The sequence below is a fragment of the Rana temporaria genome, chromosome 1 (assembly GCF_905171775.1).
Source record: "Rana temporaria chromosome 1, aRanTem1.1, whole genome shotgun sequence".
Classification (NCBI taxonomy): Eukaryota; Metazoa; Chordata; class Amphibia; order Anura; family Ranidae; genus Rana; species Rana temporaria.
In genome coordinates this window covers 639109784-639133918 of record NC_053489.1, presented here as the reverse complement: position 1 = coordinate 639133918, position 24135 = coordinate 639109784, and the positions used below count along the sequence as shown (strand labels likewise).

The 24135-nt window shown below is 43.6% G+C and overlaps 1 protein-coding gene across 3 annotated transcripts in view; it reads right to left on the bottom strand.

Moving 5' to 3' along the window:
* Nucleotides 1-6869: 6869 nt before the first annotated feature.
* Nucleotides 6870-24135, bottom strand: part of IMMT (inner membrane mitochondrial protein) — a 51622-nt gene continuing 34356 nt past the window's right edge. For 2 of the 3 annotated variants that reach the window (XM_040335453.1, XM_040335451.1), the window contains 5 exons: nt 22617-22631; nt 16874-17097; nt 15678-15809; nt 15368-15497; nt 6870-8959 (listed from right to left, as the gene is read on the bottom strand). In XM_040335453.1, the coding sequence (XP_040191387.1) occupies nt 8352-8959; nt 15368-15497; nt 15678-15809; nt 16874-17097; nt 22617-22631 (1109 nt within the window). In that variant the 3' untranslated portion in view covers nt 6870-8351. The remainder of the gene's footprint in view (nt 8960-15367; nt 15498-15677; nt 15810-16873; nt 17098-22616; nt 22632-24135) is intronic. The other variant, XM_040335452.1, reaches the window with a different exon arrangement.

Genomic DNA, 24135 nt, shown 5'->3' with positions numbered 1-24135 from the left:
ATTTCCTGGCTATACGTGTCTTGTTGGATCATTACCCTGGATATAAACTACTTTATATCCTTATTCAAGACACAACGCAATGCTAAGCGCACAAGTGGATTTCAGGGCTCGGGTTATAGAGTAATTTACATTTTCCTAGCCATTATTGATTTGCCTAATTGGACCTTTTATAGTTAATGTTATAGCATTAACCGGTTTCAATTTGGCAGTCTTTTCTTTCACCTCCCTATCGGAAGTTCATAGGTGGCTACTAATAGAAGTGCGTGGCTAGGTGTTTTTTTAAGCACTACGTCAATGATGCAAGTTATTTGTTTGCTTTCTCACCTGTCGCTTGATACCCCAGTGACACAGTGGTAGTAAGAATATTTCTAATTTTTAGGGACTCGTTAATGACTGGAATGGTACCACTGGATTGGTGTAGGTCCAATATGGTGCCCATATTTAAAAAGGGATCAAAGTCTTTACCAAGTAACTATAGACCTGTTAGTTTAACGTCTATAGTCAGTAAGATACTAGAGAGTTTAATAAAAGACTAGAGTATAGACTTTCCCGAGAGCGGTCCACGCTGGTTTGTACCGCTGCAGCCCGCTGGGAAACTATCTCGGACTTGGTCCTGGACTCCCCCAAGGACCATGGACCTTCTTTGGCATTGTATGCTTGTTTTATATGGATACCATGTGAGTAGCCATTTGGCTGACATTTTAATAGATTCCTTTTTCATCCAACATACTGCTTGGCGTACCTTGCCGTTTTTTATTTTTTATTTTAAATATGCAGTTATAACTGCTAGGATAGTAATTACAGTCTATGATGCCAGGGCATACTTTGTGAGGCCTGCTATTCTCAGAGTTGAGCCAGCTCTGTGAGTAAGACAAAGAGAAGGAAAGAAGGGGGAAGTGCCACAATAGTGCAACATCACAGGGAGGATTTATTATAACAACGTTTAAAAATAATTACAAAGTGTTAGATAAAACAGGCTTATTTTGTACTTGTTCGACCGCCAGGGGTACTCGATCCCCAATCCTGCATGGTCCGCTGGGTTCAGGCTCTCTTGAGAAGCGATTTGAGGAGGAATGGACGTTCATGCAGTAGACCGTCAGTCCACGACAACCAGTGTGAAACGCTCGGGTGGACGTGACCTCACCAGGAGAGGAAGAAATTGATGGGGAAGATCAGGGTACATGCTGAGAGCTCTCTGCTCCTTCTGAAGGCCCCTGGCAGCTAGGGGAGGGAGGCTGCTCCAGTCACTACCCCAACTTATCAGTCTGTACTCCGAGTCACTACTTGGCACTCCACGCCAGTACCAAGTACTCAGGGAAAAAATTAGGAACAATGGTCTGTCAAGTAATTGCCAGACAGTCTACTGGCTGGAATGGTACCAGCTGATTGGAGAAAAGCTAATGTAGCACCAATATTTTACAAAGGGCCCAAAATGCATCCATGGGAATTACAGACCAGTTAGCCTAACATCAATAGTATGCAAGCTCTTGGAGGGGATGATAAGGGACTATATACACAATTTTAATAATAACGATATCATTAGCAGTAATCGGCATGGATTCATGAAGAATCGTTCTTGCCAAACCAATCTATTAACCTTCTATGAGGAGATGAGTTGCCATCTAGATAAAGGAAGGCCCATAGACGTGGTGTATCTGGATTTTGCAAAAGCATTTGACACAGTTCCCCATAAACGTTTACTGAACAAAATAAGGTCCGTTGGCATGGACCATATGGTGAGTACAATGGATTGAAAACTGGCTACAAGGGCGTGTTCAGAGGGTGGTGATAAATGGGGAGTACTCGGAATGGTCAGGGGTGGGTAGCGGGGTCCCCCAGGGTTCTGTCCTGGGACCAATTCTATTTAATTTGTTCATAAAAGACCTGGAGGATGGAGTAAGCCGTTCAATCTCTGTATTTGCAGACGATACTAAGCTAAGCAGGGCAATAACTTCTCTGCGGGATGTGTAAACCTTGCAAAAAGATCTAAACAAATTAATGGGGTGGGCAACTACAGGGCAAATGAGGTTTAATGTAGAAAAATATAAAATAATACATTTGGATGGCAAAAATATGAATGCAATCTATTCTCTGGGAGAGAGAACCTCTGGGGGAATCTAGAATGGAAAAGAACCTGGGGGTCCTAGTAGCTGATAGCAGCAGCTTGGCATTGCATGCCATTGCTGAGACCAACAAAGAAAAAATAATATTGGCATGCATTAAAAAGGGGATTAACTCCAGAGATAAAAAGAGAATTCTCCCACTCTGGTCTGGCCGCACCTGAAGTATGCTGTCCAGTTCTGGGCACCAGTCCTCAGAAAGGATGTACTGGAAATGGAGCGAGTACAAAGAAGGGCAACAAAGCTAAAAAGGGGTCTGGAGGATAATAGTTATGAGGAAAGGTTGTGAGCACTGAACAACTTCTCTCTGGAGAAAAGACGCTTGAGAGGAGATATGATTTCAATTTACAAATACCGTACTGGTGACCCCCACAATATGGATAAAACTTTTTTTGTGGAAGGGAGTTTAACAAGACACGTGGCCACTCATTAAATTGAGAAGAAAAGGGGTTTAACTTTAAACTACATAGAGGGTTCTTTACTGTAAGAGTGGCAAGGATGTGGAATTCCCTTCCACAGGTGGTGGTCTCAGCGGGGAGCATCGATGGTTTCAAAAAACTATTAGATAAGCACCTGAATGACCACAACATACAGGGATATACAATGTAATACTGACATATACAGTGGGGCAAAAAAGTATTTAGTCAGCCACCAATTGCCCAAGTTCTCCCACTTCAAAAGATGAGAGGCCTGTAATTGTCATCATAGGTATACCTCAACTATGAGAGACAAAATGTGGAAACAAATCCAGACAATCACATTGTCTGATTTGGAAAGAATTTATTTGCAAATTATGGTGGAAAATAAGTATTTGGTCTCCTCTACAAACGAGCAAGATTTCTGGCTCTCACAGACCTGTATCTTCTTCTATAAGAGGCTCCTCCCTCCTCCACTCATTACTTGTATTAATGGCACCTGTTTGAACTTGTTATCAGTATAAAAGACATCTGTCCACAACCTCCAACAGTCACACTCCAAACTCCACTATGGTGAAGACCATAGAGCTGTCGAAGGACCAGAAACAAAATTGTAGACCTGCACCAGGCTGGAAAGACTGAATCTGCAATAGGCAGGCAGCTTAGTGTGAAGAAATAAACTGTGGGAGCAATAATTAGAAAATGGAAGACATACAAGCCCGCTGATAATCTCCCTCGATCTGGGGCTCCACGCAAGATCTTACCCTGTGGGGTCAAAATGATTACAAGAATGGTGAGCAAAAATCCCAGAACCACACAGGGGGACCTAGTGAATGACCTGCAGAGAGCTGGGACCAACGTAACAAAGGCTACCATCAGTAACACAGTACGCCGCCAGGGACTCAGATCCTGCAGTGCCAGATGTGCCCCCTACTTAAGCCAGTACATGTCCAGGCCCGTCTGAGGTTTGCTAGAGAGCATTTGGATGATCCAGAGGAGGATTGGGAGAATGTCATGGGGTCAGATGAAACCAAAGTAGAACTGTTTGGTAGAAACGCAACTCGTCGTGTTTGGAGGAGAGAATGCCGAGTTGCAACCAAGGAACACCATACCTACTGTGAAGCACAAAAAGCAGACCGTTTCCCTGTGTGGTCTCCTGTAGACCTATCACTATGTCTACTGCAGTAGCTAGACTTCTGCCTGTTCTGCTGCAGACCAGTCACTATATGTCTCTCATATGAGAGATATTCCAACTTTAATAGCAAACACAACATGATGGGGGAGTATAACTAATCTATGTAGTCCTTACACTACCGGGAAAAAAAAATCACATGCTGTGGAATATTCATATCCCATGGTGTCCTGGAGACCTTTTACTGCAAGGCTCCTGGGCCTGATTCTTTGACCTAAATGCTGATGTTCACTTCTCTTTGTTGTTTGATACCGCATCCTTCTTGAGCTCCTCACCCAACCTTTTGGTGTGGGGCATCTGGGTAAAATTCTGACATTAACATTTTAGTAGGACATTTTTTGTCTCTAGCTGATCCCATGTTCAGGAACAACTCTCATGGACAACCTTCAATTTCCCCTCCATGAGAATTTCTCCCAGGTTATGTTGATGGACTCTTTTTTTTTTGAGAAGGACAGTACCCAATTTTCTCTACTGAAGGTCGCTGGAATGCTAATCTTTACTATGTGGGAAGGTTGAGTCTACTACCTGGACTTCTGTTTACACAACTCCCTTGCTGACAACCCGCAGACTGTGAGAGGTTTGGCATATCAAAGCTCAGGGCAATGTCAGGGTTGAGGAATACTAACTAGGGATGAGCCGAACACCCGAGTTCGGGTTCGCACCAGAACCTTCGATCGGACCGACAGTTTGCACGAACATTTAGAACCCCATTGACGTTTATGGGACTAATATGCAAGTTATTGTCGTAAAACGGGTTTGAGAACCCGGGTCTTGCCCCAGGGAACATTTATCAATGGAAAAAAAGTGTTTTAAAAACTGTAGTTTTTTCTGGAGTAGTGATTTTTTTTTTTTTTTTTTTTTTAACAGAAGGAATGGAGTAGTGATTTTAACCACTTAAGACCCGGACCTTTAAGCAGGTAAAGCACCTGGCCAGTTTTTTGCGATTCAGCACTGCGTCGCTTTAACGGACAATTGCAAGGTCATGTGACGTGGCTCCCAAACAAAGTTGACTTTTTTTTCTCCCCACAACTAGAGCTTTCTTTTGGTGGTATTTGATCACCTCTGCGGTTTTTATTTTTTGCGCTATAAACAAAAATAGAGCGACAATTTAAAAAAAATATATATTTTTTACTTTTTGCTATAATAAATATCCCCAAAAAATATATAAAATGTATTTATTTTTTCCTCAGTTTAGGCCGATACATATTCTTCTACCTATTTTTGGTAAAAAAAAAATTGCAGTAAGCGTTTAGCGATTGGTTTGCGCAAAATTTATAGCATTTACAAAAAAGGGGATAATTTTTTTTAATCATTATTATTTTATTTTTTTTACTACCAATGGCGGCGATCAGGATTGGGCCATTCTAACACATGAATATGCTTTGATCCAAACTATTCCATTGTAGCTCTGGCTGTATGTTTAGGGTCGTTGTTCTGCTGGAAGGTGAACCTCTGCTTTATTAGTCTCAAGTCTTTTGAATTTATTCTTCTCCTGTCTTCACAAGGAAAACGGGGATTCAGTAACCAAGACTGCAATGTTTTTTTTTTTTTAATACTAATGACATGTCATAGGAGGCACCATCATAGCTAACAGAGGAAAGAATTAGAAATAGACTGGAAAAAAGTTAACATTAATAAAGTGACCGGGGCCAGGTGACTGAGTTTAAGGATCCTTGGGTGTAAGCCAAGTGATTGCCAGACCATTGTTCTGGGGGGCAGACAGCGGTGAAGAGCGGTAAAATCTGCAGCTAAAAGCACCATTCTATCAGTCTGTGTGAAAGGGGCCTAACAGGGGTAGGCAAGCTCCGCCTTCCAGCTGTGGGGAAACTACAAGTCCCAGGAGACATTGCAAGACCCTGACAATCACAGGCATGACTCCTAGAGGCATGATGGGATTTGTAGTTTCACCACAGCTGGAGGGCCGAGGTTGCCTACCCCTGCTGTATAATGACAAATGATTCACTCCCCCTGCAGAGTTGACACTAAGGGGTTAAAGCCAATATTTAATCTACATATATTTTGCCTTCCCCTTGTTCTTTCCTCCCCATCTGCAACAGTTTTCACACAAGGGTTGGACAAAACTATGGACACAAGTATGGTGAAAGAACAAAATAGTTACCCAATATAGTGTTGGACCACGTTTGGTATCCAAGATGGCCTGAATTCTCCTGGGAATTTACCATTATTATTCCGGGTCATAACCCTGCACACAGTGCTTTTGGGCAGTTGACCGTGTGAACGGCGCTTATCAGATGATGGTTTCTCGGAAACCGTTTATGCCATCATAACCTTTGATACTGTACTTTGCAACACTGCAAATAAATGGGGGGGGGGGGGTTTGTGATCGGTCAAAAAAAAAAAAAAAAAAAAAAAAAAAAAAAAAAAAAAAAAAAAAGGTCAGCAGATTGGGACTGTTCTGGGGAGCCCTCTGGTATATGGTCACACACTTGTTAGGGGGGTCTTTGCCAGTCACCAAATAGCTCCCCACTTATTTTGTTTACAGTTTTGAAGTATTTATTCAAAGAGTTATAGTGAATTGTTAATTATGTGTTTGTGAAAACCAATACACAAGGCCACGGGCATTACTAATCCAGTCTAAAACCCCGTACACACGATCCAAAAATCATACGAAAAATTCTGCTTTCAAAACGATAGTACGATAATCGGATCGTTAGGATAAAATCGGATGAACTGTCCTGATCGGCTCTCGAATGCTCTGTACTATCGGACATGCACGGAAATTTTTTTTTCGTACGATGCCAGATCGTACGATTTTCGTTTAATCAGTACAGCGGTCGTTCGAAAATGCAATACAAATGCATTACAACACATGACATCACTTCCGATTTTTTATTCTGCTGTACGAGAATTTTTGTGACTTTAGTAAACTCATCAGATTCGACGTGCGATTAGCATACAAAAAAAAAAAAAACGTACGATCATTCGTCCGATAATCAGATCGTGTGTACCGGGCATTAGTGTTTTGAATGTTGAGCGTTTATGCCACCTACCATCCCACGTTATATCACTTCCGCTTTCAACACAAAACATGTCGCCACTTCCACACCTGTAAATCACATAGTGTTTCCATACATTTGTCCACCCCTTTATATAGAAATTAAACACACACTGCATAAGGAAGACAAGATGAGAGTGATTGTTTTATTTAGATGTCCCAACTGATATATAACGAATAATTGAAAAGGGTAAATTACATTTTGGTTGGATCAGTAAAACCTGAAAACTTAAAAAAGCACTGGGCAGGGGAGAAAAGGTTGCTGGAAGGTGCAGGAAGCCCAAGGAATTCCGTCATCTGGTGTGAGAAGGGTTAGCAAAATACAACACAAACCCATCATTGTGATAATAGAAAGCCAAACAATCAGAACTTGGACCTTCTATGTACGATTAGTGAGACCACAACTTTGTGTGTTTACAGTGCACGTCACAAAAGGGATAAACCATTAAACCTCTGGTGAGGAAGATGCCATTTGTTTCCTAGGAATTAGTGTGTCATGCCAGGATATAACAAGGGAAATCTGAATCTTCTTCCTGGTTCCAGCACTTGTAAAAAGGACCTGTCCTCAAATTACACAGCAACTAGGAGAACATATATAGGCTGAAATCCAAGCATTTTCTGCAATAAATCTGCCATTTGTCTCACAAAATAGTAGAAAATAGTGCATTATAAATGAGATGCACAAAAAGAAAAAAAAAAATGCAACAGTTGCCCAGTTTACAGCCTATGTTTTCATCTCACACCCAATTGCTGTGTTGTTGGGCACAATGGTATGGCTATGTCTGCCCCCTGTGCTTAGGAGGGGTAAAGGCAACACCTTGAGCTGGGTACATTATATGCAACACACAACATTCATTTAAAGCTGGTCACACAATACTCAGGCTGACATAACCAATGAATGCTTTTGCCACTCTTCTAGAATGGGTACATTGCCCATACTATAATAAGTGCCAGACTTGCAAAGATTCAAAGCCCAGGATGAGGCAGACATAGAATTATGTTGTTGGTACTTAGTCCACCAGGTACTCCAACACCCGAGAGATTTCAGGACACAGCCCATAATTCATTCAATTGGGATCAGTGACAAGCAGAAGGCAACGGAAAGGGTCAGCCTTGGGAAGACAATGTTCTGATATCTCTTGTACTCCCTGTGCACTTAGATCACCAGAACTGCCCACCACCAGCAGGTGTAAAGGGAATCACGCTCTACCCAATACATTTTTCACCACCAGCAGGTGTAAAAGGGATCCCGCTCTACTAGATACTTTTTTAGATCAGTTATTAAGAATGCAGATCTTGGAGTGCGACTCTCGCTGCTGCACCAGGTTTTTTTTAAGGCAGGAGCAATAACCAAAAACGTAATAAAAATCCCTAATATTGAAAAGAAAGAAATGCCGCTAACCGATTTTTTAAATCAGAATCATCGATGGAATTTATTGGGCTGACACTTTAAATATTGCGCTTTGCTGATCACTGTATGCAAATTGGCCAATCCCACTGCACTTCAGCATCCGGCAATCTATAAATTAAAGTTCTCTCTGTGTGACAAAAGGGTATTTGGATTCAACACTGCAACAATTCTGACTTCATTTAAACTTCCCTTTACATCATTGTACTTGTGTTGTGCCCAAGCCAACTGCGCTGGCGTAGGCAGACAGGATATCGATGACCTGCTTGGTTTCCAGGGTCAGACGGGCCTCCTTCAGCCAGTCTTGGGCCACCCTTCTAGACTCTCCTTTCAGCTGATTGATAAATTTAGCTGCCAGCTCTAAATCGCCGTGCTCGATGCAGTAGGAAGCGTAAGAGAGCAGTTTGAATGTGTCCAGATCCTCAGAGGTCAACTCACTTGGAGGTTTTAGCTGCTTCGGTTCAAATACGAGAAGGGATTGCAGATAGGAGAGGAGGTATTGGTACAGACTGTTTCTGGTTTCGTCAATGAGGGCCACCCGGCGGGCTAGATTACGGACGGTATAAAAGCGTGCGCGGAGGGCTTCCTCACTATAAACACCTCGGTGAAGGGACTCATGGGGGAGTGCAGAGGTCAGGGCTTCTGTGAATTCATTACTGGAGCAGCTGGCTTTGATCCCCTGTACGGCACTCTCCAGGGGCTCGGTGGGGCTCTCGCCAGAGGCTGTTCTCAGGGTGAACTTTAAAGCTTCAATAGATAACCAGAGGTGATGGGCCTTCCTGGCCTCCTCTTCAGCTACAGCATGCCCTGGAGAAGATGAATATCATGTTATGGATTATAAAGGCTCCGCAAACCATCTATAAAGAAAACATGTGCATTGTCCGTTTAATACCCCCCACCCCCCGTATATACTTACCCTTTATTCACATTCCTGCCAGAAACCAGGAGGATTTACCAAGTACTACAGAGTATGACAATGATGGGCTAATTAGTACAATCTCACATGAAGTTCATAACCCTTTATCTGAAGCCTGCACAGGGATAGCTGAATAGAGTGGCAGCAGGAGAAGTAAGGTACGCATACGTTGCGAGGGAAAACATTTTTAAAAAGGCATGCTCCTGTCACCCCCTCAAGCTGCAAACCTTGCTATATATGTGATGTACAGGATATCAAGGGACCACCCACAACGCAAAACTTCAGGTAACAAAAAAAGAAGAGCGCTGGAGTCTGATGGACCAAAGGACAGGGTATGCAATACACCGTATCCTTGTACCCTATACCAGTGGTTCTCAAATACCCCCAACAGGCCATGTTTTGGGAATTTCTAGAAAAAAATAGCTGTCCAAAATACCAAGCTATTGATTCCAATTTAAAGCACCTGTTCAAGATAAAGAAAAACCTGAAAACGTGGCCTGTTGGGGGTTGAGAACCACTGCCCTAGACAAACATAGGATTTTTGTACTCACCGTAAAATCCATTTCTCGGAGTTCATGGACGGACACAGCAGCCTTTGACCCTAGGGTTATATCCGCTTCCTTAAGATCAAAGGCTGCTGTGTCCGTCCATAAACGGAAGAGAAATTAGCATTTAACCCTTGCAGTGCAAGAGTAGATTTTGTCTAATTTCCGGAGTTCAGCTTTAAGGTAAACCAAGTGGAGTTCTTGACTTGGCACCCTTCCATATTTTACTGGCCTAATATATGTTTATTGCCTAAAAATTATTCTTCAAAAAAGTTTTAATTCTATGAATTTAAAATTACAGGATATAACACAACCCTATGCAAAAAGAATACTGGGGTGCCGACATCAGAGCCCAGCACTGGCAGGGTGTTTTCTGGCAGAATGTGTTCATTTGCTTTCAGAAGTTTTCTGTCCTAACAGGGAAGAAGGTTGACGTATCCGTGCTCTACATGACAACACCTCCTATCTGACATTTTACAGTCCTACCTGCTGACTACAAGCGGTAAATATTCATATATATTTCACATTTACCTAAATAAAAATTATTTCTATTATTCAGTGTAAGAAAATATTTTCTTTTTCCATTTTTGGATGGTGTGAGAAGGATTAGACCCTTGTCCGGCGTTACTTCTATGCAGGACTCTGCCAGAGCGACTTCCCCTCACTTTTCTTTCTGGTGAAACATTACAAGGACAGGAAAGTAAACTGACAGCAACAAAGATAAATTAGGAAAAAGTCAGCTTTTTTGTTGTCAGTTTTCCTGTTGTAGATTTTCCCCTCACTTCATGACTACTAAGGTCACCAGGACAGGAAGTGAAGGCAAATCTCTAAGGCCGGGTTTCACATCTAGGCATTTTTAGTGCTTTTTGCATTTTGCAGATTTGCACTACAGTCCATTTACCATGGTTCCCTATGGAACACGTTCTCTAGAGCAGCCTTTTTCAACCGGGGGTGCCTTGGCAAAATGCCTAAAATCAAAAACTGTATACAAGCCAGCAGGCGGATCAAGCCTGCCTTTTATTTACACAATGCCACGGGTTTTTATTATCCACCATTACAACTTTCTAGACACTGGCATCCTAACAACCAATGACGTAATCAGTTGAGAAGGATGATTTACGTTGCTTCCACAGCATCCTTGTTTGACCCTCCTGTGCCCCTCTCCCTCAGCACTGGGGTCACTTTAGAGAGAATTGAGGGAGAAGAGGAACACAGTAGGAATTAGTCAGTACAAGTGTGCAAAAGTGTATTAGCTTTGAATCAGTCATGTCCAACGTTGGGTGTCCTACATGTGGATGTCGTTGCATTATGGATAACTATTAAAAAAAGTCCTTTACATTTTAGAATGGGGTGCCTCGAGACTGTTCATAATTTTAAAGGGTGCCTTGACTGAAAAAAGGTTGAAAAACACTGCTCTAGAGCAATTCTGCAAAATGCGAAACACTAAAAATGCATAGGTGTTAATCAGGCCCAACATGGATTCTAGCTTTCTTTCATTCCAACCCAAACTAGAAGAACAATTTTAACTATTGGTACACTTTAAAACACAGTGGCCCAGATTCAAGAAGCACTTGCGCGGGAACAAGTGTGATTTGCGCCGCGCAAGTACCGATTTGCTCCTATGCAAATTTGCCGCTGATTCTGTAAACCAGTTAAGCCAGAAATGCGGCCATTTTCCCGCGCACGCAGCCTAGCTGTTCCAGCTCAATTTTCGCGCAATTTTGCGCGGGGTGTAAGTTGCGCCTTCATGGAATTCCCTCAGCGAATATGCAAATTAGGTACTGCCGATGATTCAGAAACATGCACGTGTGATGCACATCTTGCGCTGGAAGCGTGCAAGCTTTTTTCCCTGGGCAAACTTGCTCCTGTTAAAAGCAGGGGCAAGTTAGCAAAAGATGGCCAAATGTCATCTGAAGGAGCGCGCAACTTCAGCAGCACCTAGACAGACGAGCTGAACAAGCAGAGCACTCACATTTTCGGGACCTCACATCTGTGCACCAACATGCCAGGGGCAGCTATGGTTCTTGATATTCTATTGACTGAGCCGACTCGTAGGAGGGCACGGGAGAGGATTTACAGAGGGCGCTACAACCTTTTTCAGATGACTGATACTGAGGTGTATCGCATGTTTCGCTTTATCCCTGAAGTCATCCTTGAGTTGGTAACAATCCTGCAGGATGACATCAGCAGCCCGACCCATCGGGGACAGGCAGTGCAGCCACTGGTGAAGGTAGTGGCAACCCTTCATTTTTTGGCAACTGGCTCATTTCAGCGCAGAGGTGGAGTGGTGGCGGGGATGTCCCAATCCAGCATGAGCAGGTGTGTGCACCAAGTGATCCCTGCAATACTCAGACGCATGGGCACACAATTTATCAAACCAACCACGGCTGACGTGCGGCAGAAGGCAATCAGTGATTTTTATTTATTAGCCAGATTTCCACGCACTGTGGGTGCAATAGATTGTACCCATGTGGCACTACGCCCCCCCCCCGGCTCCTCGAGCATATCTACTGCAACAGGAAACATTGGCATTCGATAAATGTGCAGATGATTGTGGATGCACATGGCCTCATATGGCATGTCCGTGCCAAACACCCAGGGTCAAGCCATGACAGTTTTATTTACCGACACAGCCCCATCCCAACCGAGTTTGACCAGAACATGTATGTAGACAGCTGGCTGATTGGTGAGTGACATGGGTGTCAGGTATGACTGCCCCCCCCCCCCCCCCCATGATGCACAGCAGATATGAAAGAAAAATAATACTTACATCTTCACTTCTACCCACAAATATGTTCACTTGTACCCCCTCCCATGATGCACAGCAGATATGAAAGAAAAATAACTTACCAGTCCCCAAGTTCCCAACAGTGGAGTCGTACCCTTCAAGTCCCTCCACCTGCTCCTGCACGAACGTTTGTGCAATAAGCTGCTCCTCCTGATTGAGCCGGATCATACATCGCGGCCCACCTCCCGTGCCACCGGTATGCTTCCTGATAAGAGCCAGTTTTTCACGGACCCTGCGCCTCATATCATTTAATTTCTTCTGGATGTCATCCCAGGAACGCACTTCATTACCCAGGGCATTGATGTCCAGGGCAATGGCTTCATATATAGCCCTCCTTTGGGCAATGGTGGTGTTTGCCCGCTGGGCACCATATAGGACTTCCTTATGCTGCTGGAGTGCAGCAATCAGGATGTCCATCTCTGCAGCCACAAAGTTGGCCTTCCTTTTTTTGGTCCCTTTGGGAGGTGCCATGTCTTGCAAAAGGGCTGAATTTCCTTGCTATGGGGGGGTAGGAAAAAGCAGGATGAAATTCAGCAAAGAACCTGCGCAAGTCTGCTCCTATTTATTTGCTCAGTGCAAGCAGCTGAGCAGGATTTGCCCTGAAATTATGCTAGCAAACCTCTGCTGAGCCGAAAATTCCTCATTTACATAGGGGCACACCCACTTTGACTTGCACGGCCTTGCGCCCTCAGCTTTGCCTTAAACAGGAGCAAATTAAATGAACAAACAATTCCTGAATCAGGTGGCAATTTGGCAAAATTGCTCCAGCGCAGAGAAATTCAGCTGAGCGGCTCAGGTGTAAGTAATGGGCAAATCTACCTGAATCTGGGCCTTTATTCCTTACGAAACAAATCACCAAGAGTTACACTTGCTAACAAAATCCTGGAATAAGAGTTGTTCTGCCATATAGCAAAATCTCTATCTGCCCGCAGTATGTTTCTCCACTGAATATGACGACTGCCATGCGGCAACCTAGACATTTCATTTTGTAGACACCTTGATATATACAAGTCAACTAAGCAAAATACACATGAGTAGCTGAGGCTGTGTAGCCACAGCAGTAGGGATAGACCAATCTCGTGTTTTTCTGTGCCGATACGAAGTCGATTCCTCGGCCACCTCTCAGGCCGATATTATGTGGCAATATTTATTCTGTACATTTAAAAAATGTTTTCTTCTATTTTATGTTTTTTACTTTTACAGTGTCTTTACTTTTTTTTTATCACTGTAATTGCGGTCACAAGAAATGTAAACATCCCTTTTGACAGTAATAGGCAGCACAGGTACTCCTTAGAGGGATTGGGGGTCTATAAAACCCCTCCTCTGCACTTGAAAGTATTCAAAACCGTGAATATCGTCATTTTTTAATACTTTCCATTTTTTAAAACTGGTACCTTTAAGATGCCAGTAATCAGGAAGTGATGTCATGACATCGCTCCTGGATTACTAGATCCGAGACCCGAACAAAGCCTTGTTCGGCTTTTTGGCCAGCCGACGGACGTTCCGGCAGGTTGCTCGGGCCTCCCAGTGGGACAGGAGAGCCAGAGCAAGCGGCGGAAGGGGGGGGGGTGCTGCTTGTATCAATAGCCGAGTGGCTGCGGAGTCACATCGGTTGTTATTGTTATTACAATAAAGCCGACTGTCCGCTCTAAAAAAAAAAAACAGTACCGATGTCATGCCTGCAGCTGCATGCAATCACCCCGGTAAAATCCCTTGAAGCAATATTGGTAATAACGAGTACGTTTGTGACAGATACTGATGTTTTAAAAAAAAAAAAAAAAAAAGTGAATATCGGCCGCACCGATAATCGGTTGATCCCTACACAGCAGCTTTAATTATTGGCTATGATCACCCTTACGCTGCACTAAACAGAACTACAGATATCCCTTCAATTACTGGAGATATATATATAGCTAGATTCAGGTAGCTGTGTGTATCTTTGAGTCAGCGTAGCCCATCGTATTTACGCTACGCTGCCGTAAGTAAGTGAGGCAAGTGCTGTATTCACAAAGCACTTGCCTCCTAAGTTACGGCGGCGTAGCGTAAATGGGGCCGGCGTAAGCGCGCCTAATTCTAATAAGGATGAGGGGGCGTGTTTTATGTAAATGGATGGTGACCCGACGTGATTGACGTTTTTTACGAACGGCGCACGCGCCGTCTGTGTACATATCCCAGTGTGCATTGCTCCGAAGTACACCGCAACGACGTATTGGTTTCGACGTAAACGTAAATTACGTCCAGCCCCATTCACGGACGACTTACACAAACGACGTAAAAATTTCAAATTTAGACGCGGGAACGACGGCCATACTTAACTTTGGCTACGCCACCTAGGGGGCAGCTTTATCTTTACGCCGGCGTACCTCTTACGGAAACGGCGTATCTTTACTGCGACGGGCGCACATACGTTCGTGAATCGGCGTATCTAGTCATTTACATAATCTACGCCAAACTCAACGGAAGCGCCACCTAGCGGCCAACGGAAAAATTGCACCCTAACATACGACGGCGTAGGAGACTTACGCCGCTCGTATCTTAGCCTAATTTAAGCGTATCTGGTTTCCAGAATACGCTTAAAATTTACGCCGGCGTAGATTCAGAGTTACGACTGCGTATCTACTGATACGCCGGCGTAACCCTACCTGAATCCAGTTAATAGTTCTCAAGCAGCTGCAAGTGACCCAAGTCTTATACGAGGTCCCCAGTCATATCTTTAGAGGATCATTCGGCGTACACGGCACAAACTTCAGCTAATTCCTGGAGTCCCTGTCAGCACCTGGCTTGACAAACTATGAAAGACAAAAAAAAAAAAGGAGACAGGTGGAAAATTGTTGGCCAAACAGTGACTGCATCTAATGCAGTTACTGTTTAGGTGTTTAGATAACCACTTGGGTTGGCAGATTCTATTAGCTTTCTCTCTTTCAACCCGTGGGTCTGTGTGTAAATGGCTGGCTTATAGGACTCACCTTCCACAGCCTGCTCAATGCCTTTCAGCCTGGCATAGGCAGTGTTAATATCCAGCGTGAAACCATCCAGCTGTTCCTGAGAAAGGCGTCTGAACTGCATTTCTTGCTCAGAGAGCTTCTCAGAGAGAGTCTGCAAACAAAGAACACACACTGTCATAAATGGGTGTTATTTTGCAAAGTGTGCATTATAATGTAAAATTTGGACAGTTTTACAAAAATGTAATCCACATAATTTTAGGAACACAAATCTCCCGGTTTTGAACCTGCGGTGTGAGTTTTAGACATTCTTCCTATCTAAATCAGGACCAACCTGCTGGAACTCTGCCTTGAACTCCTGTTCCTGTACGCCAAGGACATCCCTCAGATGATCGGTGTGTGCAGCCGCTTGTCTGCGTAGCTGTGTTCTCATCTCCCCCTCCATCACCTCCCGAACCTCCTCCACCTGCAACAACACTCCACATTACACAAAGGACTTTATAGGTGTCTCACAATAGTTACACAACAGTCAGCATTGTTGATACACAAGTCGTACATACTGTAAATGGAAATTTCACTTACAGATGCTAAATACAAAATTTCTTAAACTCTTGAAACAGATATGTAATAAACTTCAGCTTCATCTGCCAACAGTTAAAATGGCTGCAGCCAGACTAAGACCCCTTTCCCACTGCAGTGCCGCTAGTTTTTAAAGTGCTTTAGTGACGCTTTGCGGGCACTAGAGGGGTGGATTTTTAAGGGCACATGACCAAAAGAAAAAAAAAAAAAGTCTAATTTTGCGGTGCTTTCAAATTGATTTTAATGGGCGCATTTCAATGGGCAGGGTGTTTGGGGTGGCTTATAGCAGTCCCAAAAGATGCCGCTTGCAGGACTTTTTCCAATGTCCCACAAGCGCACCACCCCAGTGTGAAAGCACTCGTTGCAATTAATGGGAGGCACTTTTCAAAAAAAAAAAAAAAAGTGATAAAACTACAAAAAAAAAATAATAAAATGCCAGTACATAATTAAGAGGTATGCAACATGTACATCAACATGCTGAACAGAGTTTTGCTCCATAGGGGGAGCCGCTATAGGCAAAAGCAGAGAGTAATCCTGAGGCACTCATTATCTGCTGTGGGAATACTTGCCATGCTTTGCAACCCCCACTTGCTTTTTAAATATCTTCTGCTCTGATAATCCGCCCAAAACTATCATGAAAATGTAGCTACCTATATAGTCTGTCATCGTAGGATATTGGCGTTTCTACAGTAATTTTTTAGCTTTGTATGTATTGTTTGGATGAGGCCCAAGTCTAATTTCTTTATCAGGTATGCAAAGTTACGCTTAGCGTGGACCAAATGTGGAAGAGTATAACAAGCTGTCCAGCTTAGCATAAACCAGCAACCCAAAAGTCCCTGCAAAGTGTCCCCTATTAATGTTTGTGCACTATAGGAGGAAAGTATTAAATACAGATATATTTGTACTACTCCAAAAAAAAAACTAAGAATCACAAAGGGACGTCTTGTGTACCTTCTTGTCTTGCTCCAGTTGGATCTCGGCGCGGTAATGCTCCAGGGCTTTACTCACAGCAAACTCCAGGGCTTGCTTATCCTCCAGCTTCTGCCTTTCTAGAGCCGTCTCGATGTGCTGTTGCTCCCTCACCCGGGACTCTGCTAGCTGCTTGTGTAACTGGTCGATGCGGCGGTGGGCATGGGCGATGAGAGAGTTCAGGTCCTCGGTGCCGAGTTTTCCAGCTACACAGGATACACACAATACAAATCAGATCATGTATAATCCCGTCACCCCTAAAATTTTCCTGCAGTGCTGGACAAGGACACTGCAGCTACTTCTACACAATGATTTCTGATACGCATTGGGTTAAAATCAATTAAAGGAAGTCTGTCATAGAATACCCATGTGATAGACTCCGAAGGACAGGAATGTGCCACACATATGACCCAGGGAAAGAAAAAACCTTTTACGGAGTCAATACACTACCGTACAGTCACGGGTTGGACAATGGCACCTTCGGCCAAAGCTTAAGAACACAGAACTCCTGTTTCATGACAGGTCCCCTTTTAAAGAAAACCTGTAATGCATTGGTGCCAGACTCTGTATTAAAGAACGCTCATAAGTAATAAAAAAAATTAAACCCAGGTCCATAGATTCATGCATGTCAATACCTGTATTAGCGTCTCCAATAAACATAGAATGTGAGGAAATACCTTTTTTATGGTTTGCTTTACAGTTTCTTTGCTCCTCCCCTGATAAAAGCCCAATTTCTGGGCATGGAGCTCTGTTGACTGTCTTTTGTTCAATGAATGCGCCTGGGAGAAGGGGCATGTCGGCTAGAGGGCTCCCACCTAGTTTCTCTGTTCCACCCCTATATTTGTTGATGGGATGAAGGTGGCTGGGCCACAGAGCATTATTGGTTGTTATGGTTCATGTGACCGCCTGCATCCTAGCAACCAAGGATGTCATGTGTCAGGAGCTGCTTGTGTCCTAGCAACCAATAAAAAAGACAGGGGGTGGAGGAACAGGAGAGCCGAGTCATCCCCTGTCCTGCATACCTTGTGACGGCGCTCGTCTAGGGGAAGCACCTGGTTTCCAAGACAAGCACTGTCAATCATAGTTAAATATTCATCTCCTTAGTATATGTGTGGTTGGAAAGGGTTGGGGGGGCTGCGGGAGGGCACTGTTGTCTATTCTCTCAGCAGAGACAAGTTAGAAAGACAAAAATGCCACACACACACACACACACACACACACTTGTCCCCGGGGCCAGAAGCCACAGGAAAAAGAAAAAAAGGAATAAAAAGAAGTTTACTTCTATATGTCCTCTTAATTTGCTTTAAGTCTTCCTCTTGAAAAACACACCATGAAGTAGGATCTCCCCAGAGCCCCGACCATCAGGTAAAAACATGTGCAGTCTCAAAGTACAAAGCCTTTGTTGGGCCACGGGCTTCAAAATCAAATTTAGTAAAAAGGTAGAAAGATTTTAGTCCAGGTAACCTCTCAACATAAGTCAGTTGCTTACTTCCAAAAGACATTGGCAAAGCATTGGAAACATTGTCTTATCCTATGAACACTAAAGCCTCGTACACACAATCGGATTTCCATCGGACAAAGCCGTGGAATTTTGTGCGAAGGGTGTTGGCCGTGAACTTTTTTGCATACAAATGGAAAAGAATTGTTGGCCAACATACACAAAACGACGTGTTTTTTCAGCCGTTTAGCACCACCCTCTGGGCAACTTCTGCCAATGTTGTCTTATGGTTAGCATTGGTTTGGAGCATGCGCATTTGTACTTTGGATTTTTTTTCCCCGACATCACGCATTTGTTGTCGGAAAATTTTAAAGCATGTTATCCCACATTTGTTGGAGGAACTTCTGTCAACAATTGTCCGATGGAGCTTACAGACTGAGACAGAGAGGGGCAGCACTAGGAGTCAATTCATTGTTCTGCAGTGCTCACATGCTGACAGCAAACACTGAAAGTAGGAAGCAGTAAATTGGACAAAAAGATTTGTCTCAGGACTAGCTGAACCAAAATTAAAATCCTTTTGCAGGTAAAAAAAAACAAAACTCCTGTCCATTTTGCGGTTTGCCTAGCGATTAAAAAATGTATAATAATTTTACTATACGGCCTTTAAATACATAAAAAAAAAAAAAAAAAAAAAAAAGGAGGTTCAGTAAAGTTAAGAAAGAAGAGATGGATACCCAATAAAATAGCCGTATGGATATCTGTTCAGTACAGTACTCACAAATTGTGCTGAGGCTGTACAACTCGCCACTTTAAATGGACTTGGTAAAGGGGTTGTAAAGGTAAAAAAAAAAAAAATTCCCTAAATAGCTTCCTTTACCTTAGTGCAGTCCTCCTTCACTTACCTCATCCTTCCATTTTGCTTTTAAAATGTTCTTATTTCTTCTGAGAAATCCTCACTTCCTGTTCTTCTGTCTGTAACTCCACACAGTAATGCAAGGCTTTCTCCCTGGTGTGGCGAAAGGCTCTTGAGGGGGGAGGGGGCGAGCAGGACGCCCACTAACACACAGCTCCTTTCTCTATCTGCAATGTAGAGAGCATCCTGACTCTCCTGTAGTCCAAGGGAGGGGGCGAGCATGACACTTCACACCAGGAAAAAAGCCTTGCATTACTGTGTGGAGTTACAGACAGAAGAACAGGAAGTGAGGATTTCTCAGAAGAAATAAGGACATTTAAAAGCAAAATGGAAGGATGAGGTAAGTGAAGGAGGACTGCACTAAGGTAATGGAAGCTATTTAGGGAAAAATTTTACCTTTACAACCTCTTTAAATGTAGTCCATACACTGCTTGATTTTCTCTTGTTCAGTCCATAGACTAAATGAGAAAACCAATCCAGCCCCCACTAGTGTATTCAGGCAGCCGTGGCACCCTGAATACAGTGGTACCGCTAAACAGTGATGGAACCACAGCTTAGTCCATTTTTAAATCAACGTCGCAAGCTGGGTGGTACATGCAGGGTCAGCCTTGGCTTGAATTATGGCCGATTCAGCAGAAATTGGAAAACATTCTAACCATCTATGGCCATCTTAACCACTTAACAACCAAGGACGTCATATGACGTCCTCGACTTTGTGCGGTGATATCTGAATGATGGGTGCAGCTACAGGCATCATTCAGATATCACCGTCTTCAGCCGCCGATTCTGTGCATGATAAGAATGATCAAAGCGGCAGTTCCACCGCTTGATCGTTCTTATAGGCAGCAGGAGGGGACGCCCCCCCCCCCCCTCTAGCCGCCATCCGGTGCTTCTCCGGGCTCTCCCGTGCCATCGGGGGCCCGGAGAGCGAATCAGCCGAGCACTGGCTGGGAAGCATAGAGATGACCGTCGGAAGCCCGGGCGCGACGATATGACGTCACGTCTGGTACCCGGAAGTAAACAAAGCCGCAATCGCGGCTGTCGGCATGAGATCGGTGAATTTTTTTTCACGATCTCATGCTTGTAAGCCTGGAGGAGAGATGTGGGGTCTTATTGACTCCACATCTCTCCATAAAGAGGACCTGTCACACTATTTCCTATTACAAGGGATGTTTACATTCCTTGTAATAGGAATAAAAGTGATCAAAAAAAAAAAAGTGTAAGAATAAAAAAAAAATGAAGTAAAATAAAAATGAAAATTAAAAAAAAAAGTGATATTGAATTTTTTTTAACCACTTCCATACAGGGCAGTTATACACCCATCCATACCGGGCCTATTCTGGCACTTCTCTCCTACATGTACAAATCATATTTTTTTGCTAGAAAATTACACAGAACCCCCAAACATTATATATGTTTTTTTAGCAGACACCCTAGGGAATAAAACAACGGTCATTGAAACGTTTTATCTTGCACGCCATTTGCGCAATAATTTTTCAAACGCCTTTTTTTTGGAAAAAAATTGTTTCATGAATTAAAAAAAAATAACAAAACAGTAAAGTTAGCCCAATTTTTTTGTAAAATATGAAAGATGATGTTACACCGAGTAAATAGATACCTAACATGTCACGCTTTAAAATTGCGCACACTCATGGAATGGCGCCAAACTTCGGTACTTAAAAATCTCCATAGGCAACGCTTTGAATTTTTTTACAGGTTACCAGTTTAGATTTACAGAGGAGATCTAGTGCTAGAATTGTTGCTCGCACTCTAACGCACGCGGCGATACCTCACATATGTGGTTTTAACGGTGTTTACATATGTCGGCGGGACTTGCGTGTGCGTTCGCTTCTGCGCGCGAGCTACTGGGGACAGGGGCGTTAAAAAAAATGTTTTATTTCTTTTTTTTTTTTTTTACATATTTATTTCTTTTTTTACACTTTTTTTTTTTATTTAATTTTTTTTATTATCGCTTTTATTCCTATTACAAGGAATGTAAACATCCCTTGTAATAGGAATGTGTGTGACAGGTCCTCTTTATGGAGAGATGCAGGGTCAATAAGACCCCACATCTCTCCTCCAGACTGGAAAGCATGAAATCGGTGAAAAAAAATTCACCGATCTCATGCTTGTGGTTGCTTAGCAGCCGCAATTGCGGCTTTGTTTACTTACGGGGACCCGGGCGTGACGTCATCACATCGCGCCCGGGTCCTCCGACGGTCATAGAGATGACTGGTGACCATCTGGTCACCAGTCATCTCTATGCTTCCTGCCAGCGCCGGACGATTCGTTCTCCGGGCCCCCGATGGCACGGGAGAGCCCGGAGAAGCACCGGATGGCGGCGGGAGGGGGGGGGGATGTCCCCTCCCGCCACCTGTAAGAACGATCTAGCGGCGGAATCGCCGCTATGATCGTTCTTACGTTGTGCAGAATCGCCGGCAGGAGAGAAGGATATCTGAATGATGCCTCTCGCTGCAGGCATCATTCAGATATCCACCCGGAAAGCCCAGGACGTCATATGACGTCCTCCTGGATCGAGGAGGGGTTCCTGCCGCCGTCATTTCACAATGACGCGGTAAGGAAGTGGTTAAAAACGCACCTGTCCCCGGTAGCTTGTGCGCAGAAGCGAACACGCATGCAAGTCCCGCCCACATATGTAAATGCCGTTCAAACCCCATGTGAGCTGAGGTATCGTCGAGTGCGTTAGAGCGTGTGCAACAATTCTAGCACTAGACCTCCTCTGTAACTCGAAAATAGTAACCTGTAAAAAAAATTAAAGCGTCGCCTATGGAGATTTTTAAAGTACCGAAGTTTGGCGCCATTCCATGAGTGTGCGCAATTTTAAAGCGTGACATGTTAGGTATCTATTTACTCTACGCAACATCATCTTTTACATTATACAAAATAATTGGGCTAACTTTACTGTTTTGTTATTTTTTTAATTCATGAAACCATTTTTTTCCCCCCAAAAAAAGCCTTTGAAAAAATATTGCGCAAATACCGTGGGAGAAATAAAAGTTGCCATGACCGCCATTTTATTCCCTAGGGTGTCTGATAAAAAAGTATATAATGTTTGGGGGTTCCGATTAATCTTCTAGCAAAAGAAATGTGATTTTTACATGAAGGAGAAGTGCCAGAATAGGCCTGGTGGTCAAGTGGTTAAGCAGAGGGATAGCAATCTGCAAATACACATTCAAATGAGTTTACACTAGAAAAAGATGAGTTGCTCAAACAAGCACAAAGTCCCACGATTTACCCTGTGACACTATCGGTAGAGGAATGGTGACATACCGGTGAAAAGTTAATGGCATGCAGTAGCAGTGACAGACAGAGGTAAAGTGAGGGTGTTACAGACAGAAAGGAACAGGACTCACCTACATCGGAAATCTCTGAAACAGAAAAAAGGAGGTTTAGAGAAGTTAACGCCAATCTGCACAAGCTTATACACCACATGCAGAGATAACAACCCCCCCCCCTTAACATACACACTCACAGAGCAGGGCCATGGCATACCTCCCACTTACTACCCACTAAAGTCTTTCAATTCCTGGAAGCACTGGTGGGCCAAGACAACTGCTACACATTGTACACACATCTGGACTTGTGGGACCTCTGTGTATTCTGCTTAATGTGCTTTCCGATGAATTTAAGAGAAACGCATTAATATGCATGTCAATGCACTACAAATGTGGACATTCAGTACAACGCAAACCAACCTGTATTTCCACAAAGGATGCAAATCACCAATAATGTGCTCCCTAAATGCCAGCATTAATTGAATTCCATCTGTAATACACAGGAGAAGATTCAAGAAAAGGGGTCCCCAAACCCCGGGTCGCAGAACAGTACTGATCCTTGGCCTGCCAGACACCCGGCCGCACTGCCTCCTGTGTCCCTTCAGCTACTGCGCATGTGCCAGGTCTGTAAAGCAATCAGGGAAAGTCAGCCGAGTTGAGCCAAAGAATTCCCCGATAGCACTTAACTCTCCGAATGCCAGACAATTAACAGTGCTGATCCCCAGGGCCACACAGGGGGGGGGATACAGGATTTAATGGATGGAAGAATCCCGGTCTCCAGGGGAGGTTACTGCTCTCCTATGCTCATACACTGCACAGAGAAAACTGCATTTGATGGCAGGCAATTGTGTCAAGTGAAACACTGCATCTGGTGATAGGCAACGGTGGCAAGCTCAGGGCTCCTACCGATTCTGCATTATGGCGAGTTAAACTATTATATAGGACAATTTAATAATAGAAATAATTCACTTTAATCATTGATGACTGATGTGCCAAGACCAGCCATTCCCCCAAACACACCGCCCCGGAATCCTTGGCAATTTTTTCTTCTATGTAACTTGTCCCCCGGTGCCAAGAAGGCTCGAGACCGCTGCTCTACAGGTTCTATTCTGCTTTACGAAGTAGTTCTGTATGGTCAGTGTACAGACATCTTAGGATCGCCTAACAATACACAAAAAAATATATAAATCCATAATGGAGGTATGGAGCAGCCCGTGGAGGTGGAAGAATGCTCATCAATAAGTCTGTGTATTTTACGAGGATCTTAGCTTGGGAACCACCCCCCCCCCCCCCCCCCCATGTAATATTGCAGAACTAACCTCTTGCAGAAGAAATAAGGATATGGGGGTAGTGGCGCTGTCTCTAAAGTTAACCATTTATAGAATAGTATACACAAAATGGCTTAGTATGTGAACCAAAACAAATAAATACTATAATGAATGGTAACTAGGTCTGTGCAATAAGAGTGCCTTAGGGGGCAACGGTCCCCTCAACTGTGGTGTGATAGATGAAAAAGGGGTCACCTTGAAGTTACTAAAGATAAGTAGATATGCGCATGTGATTAAGGTCCTAGTGACCTTTACCAGAGTGCCCAGCA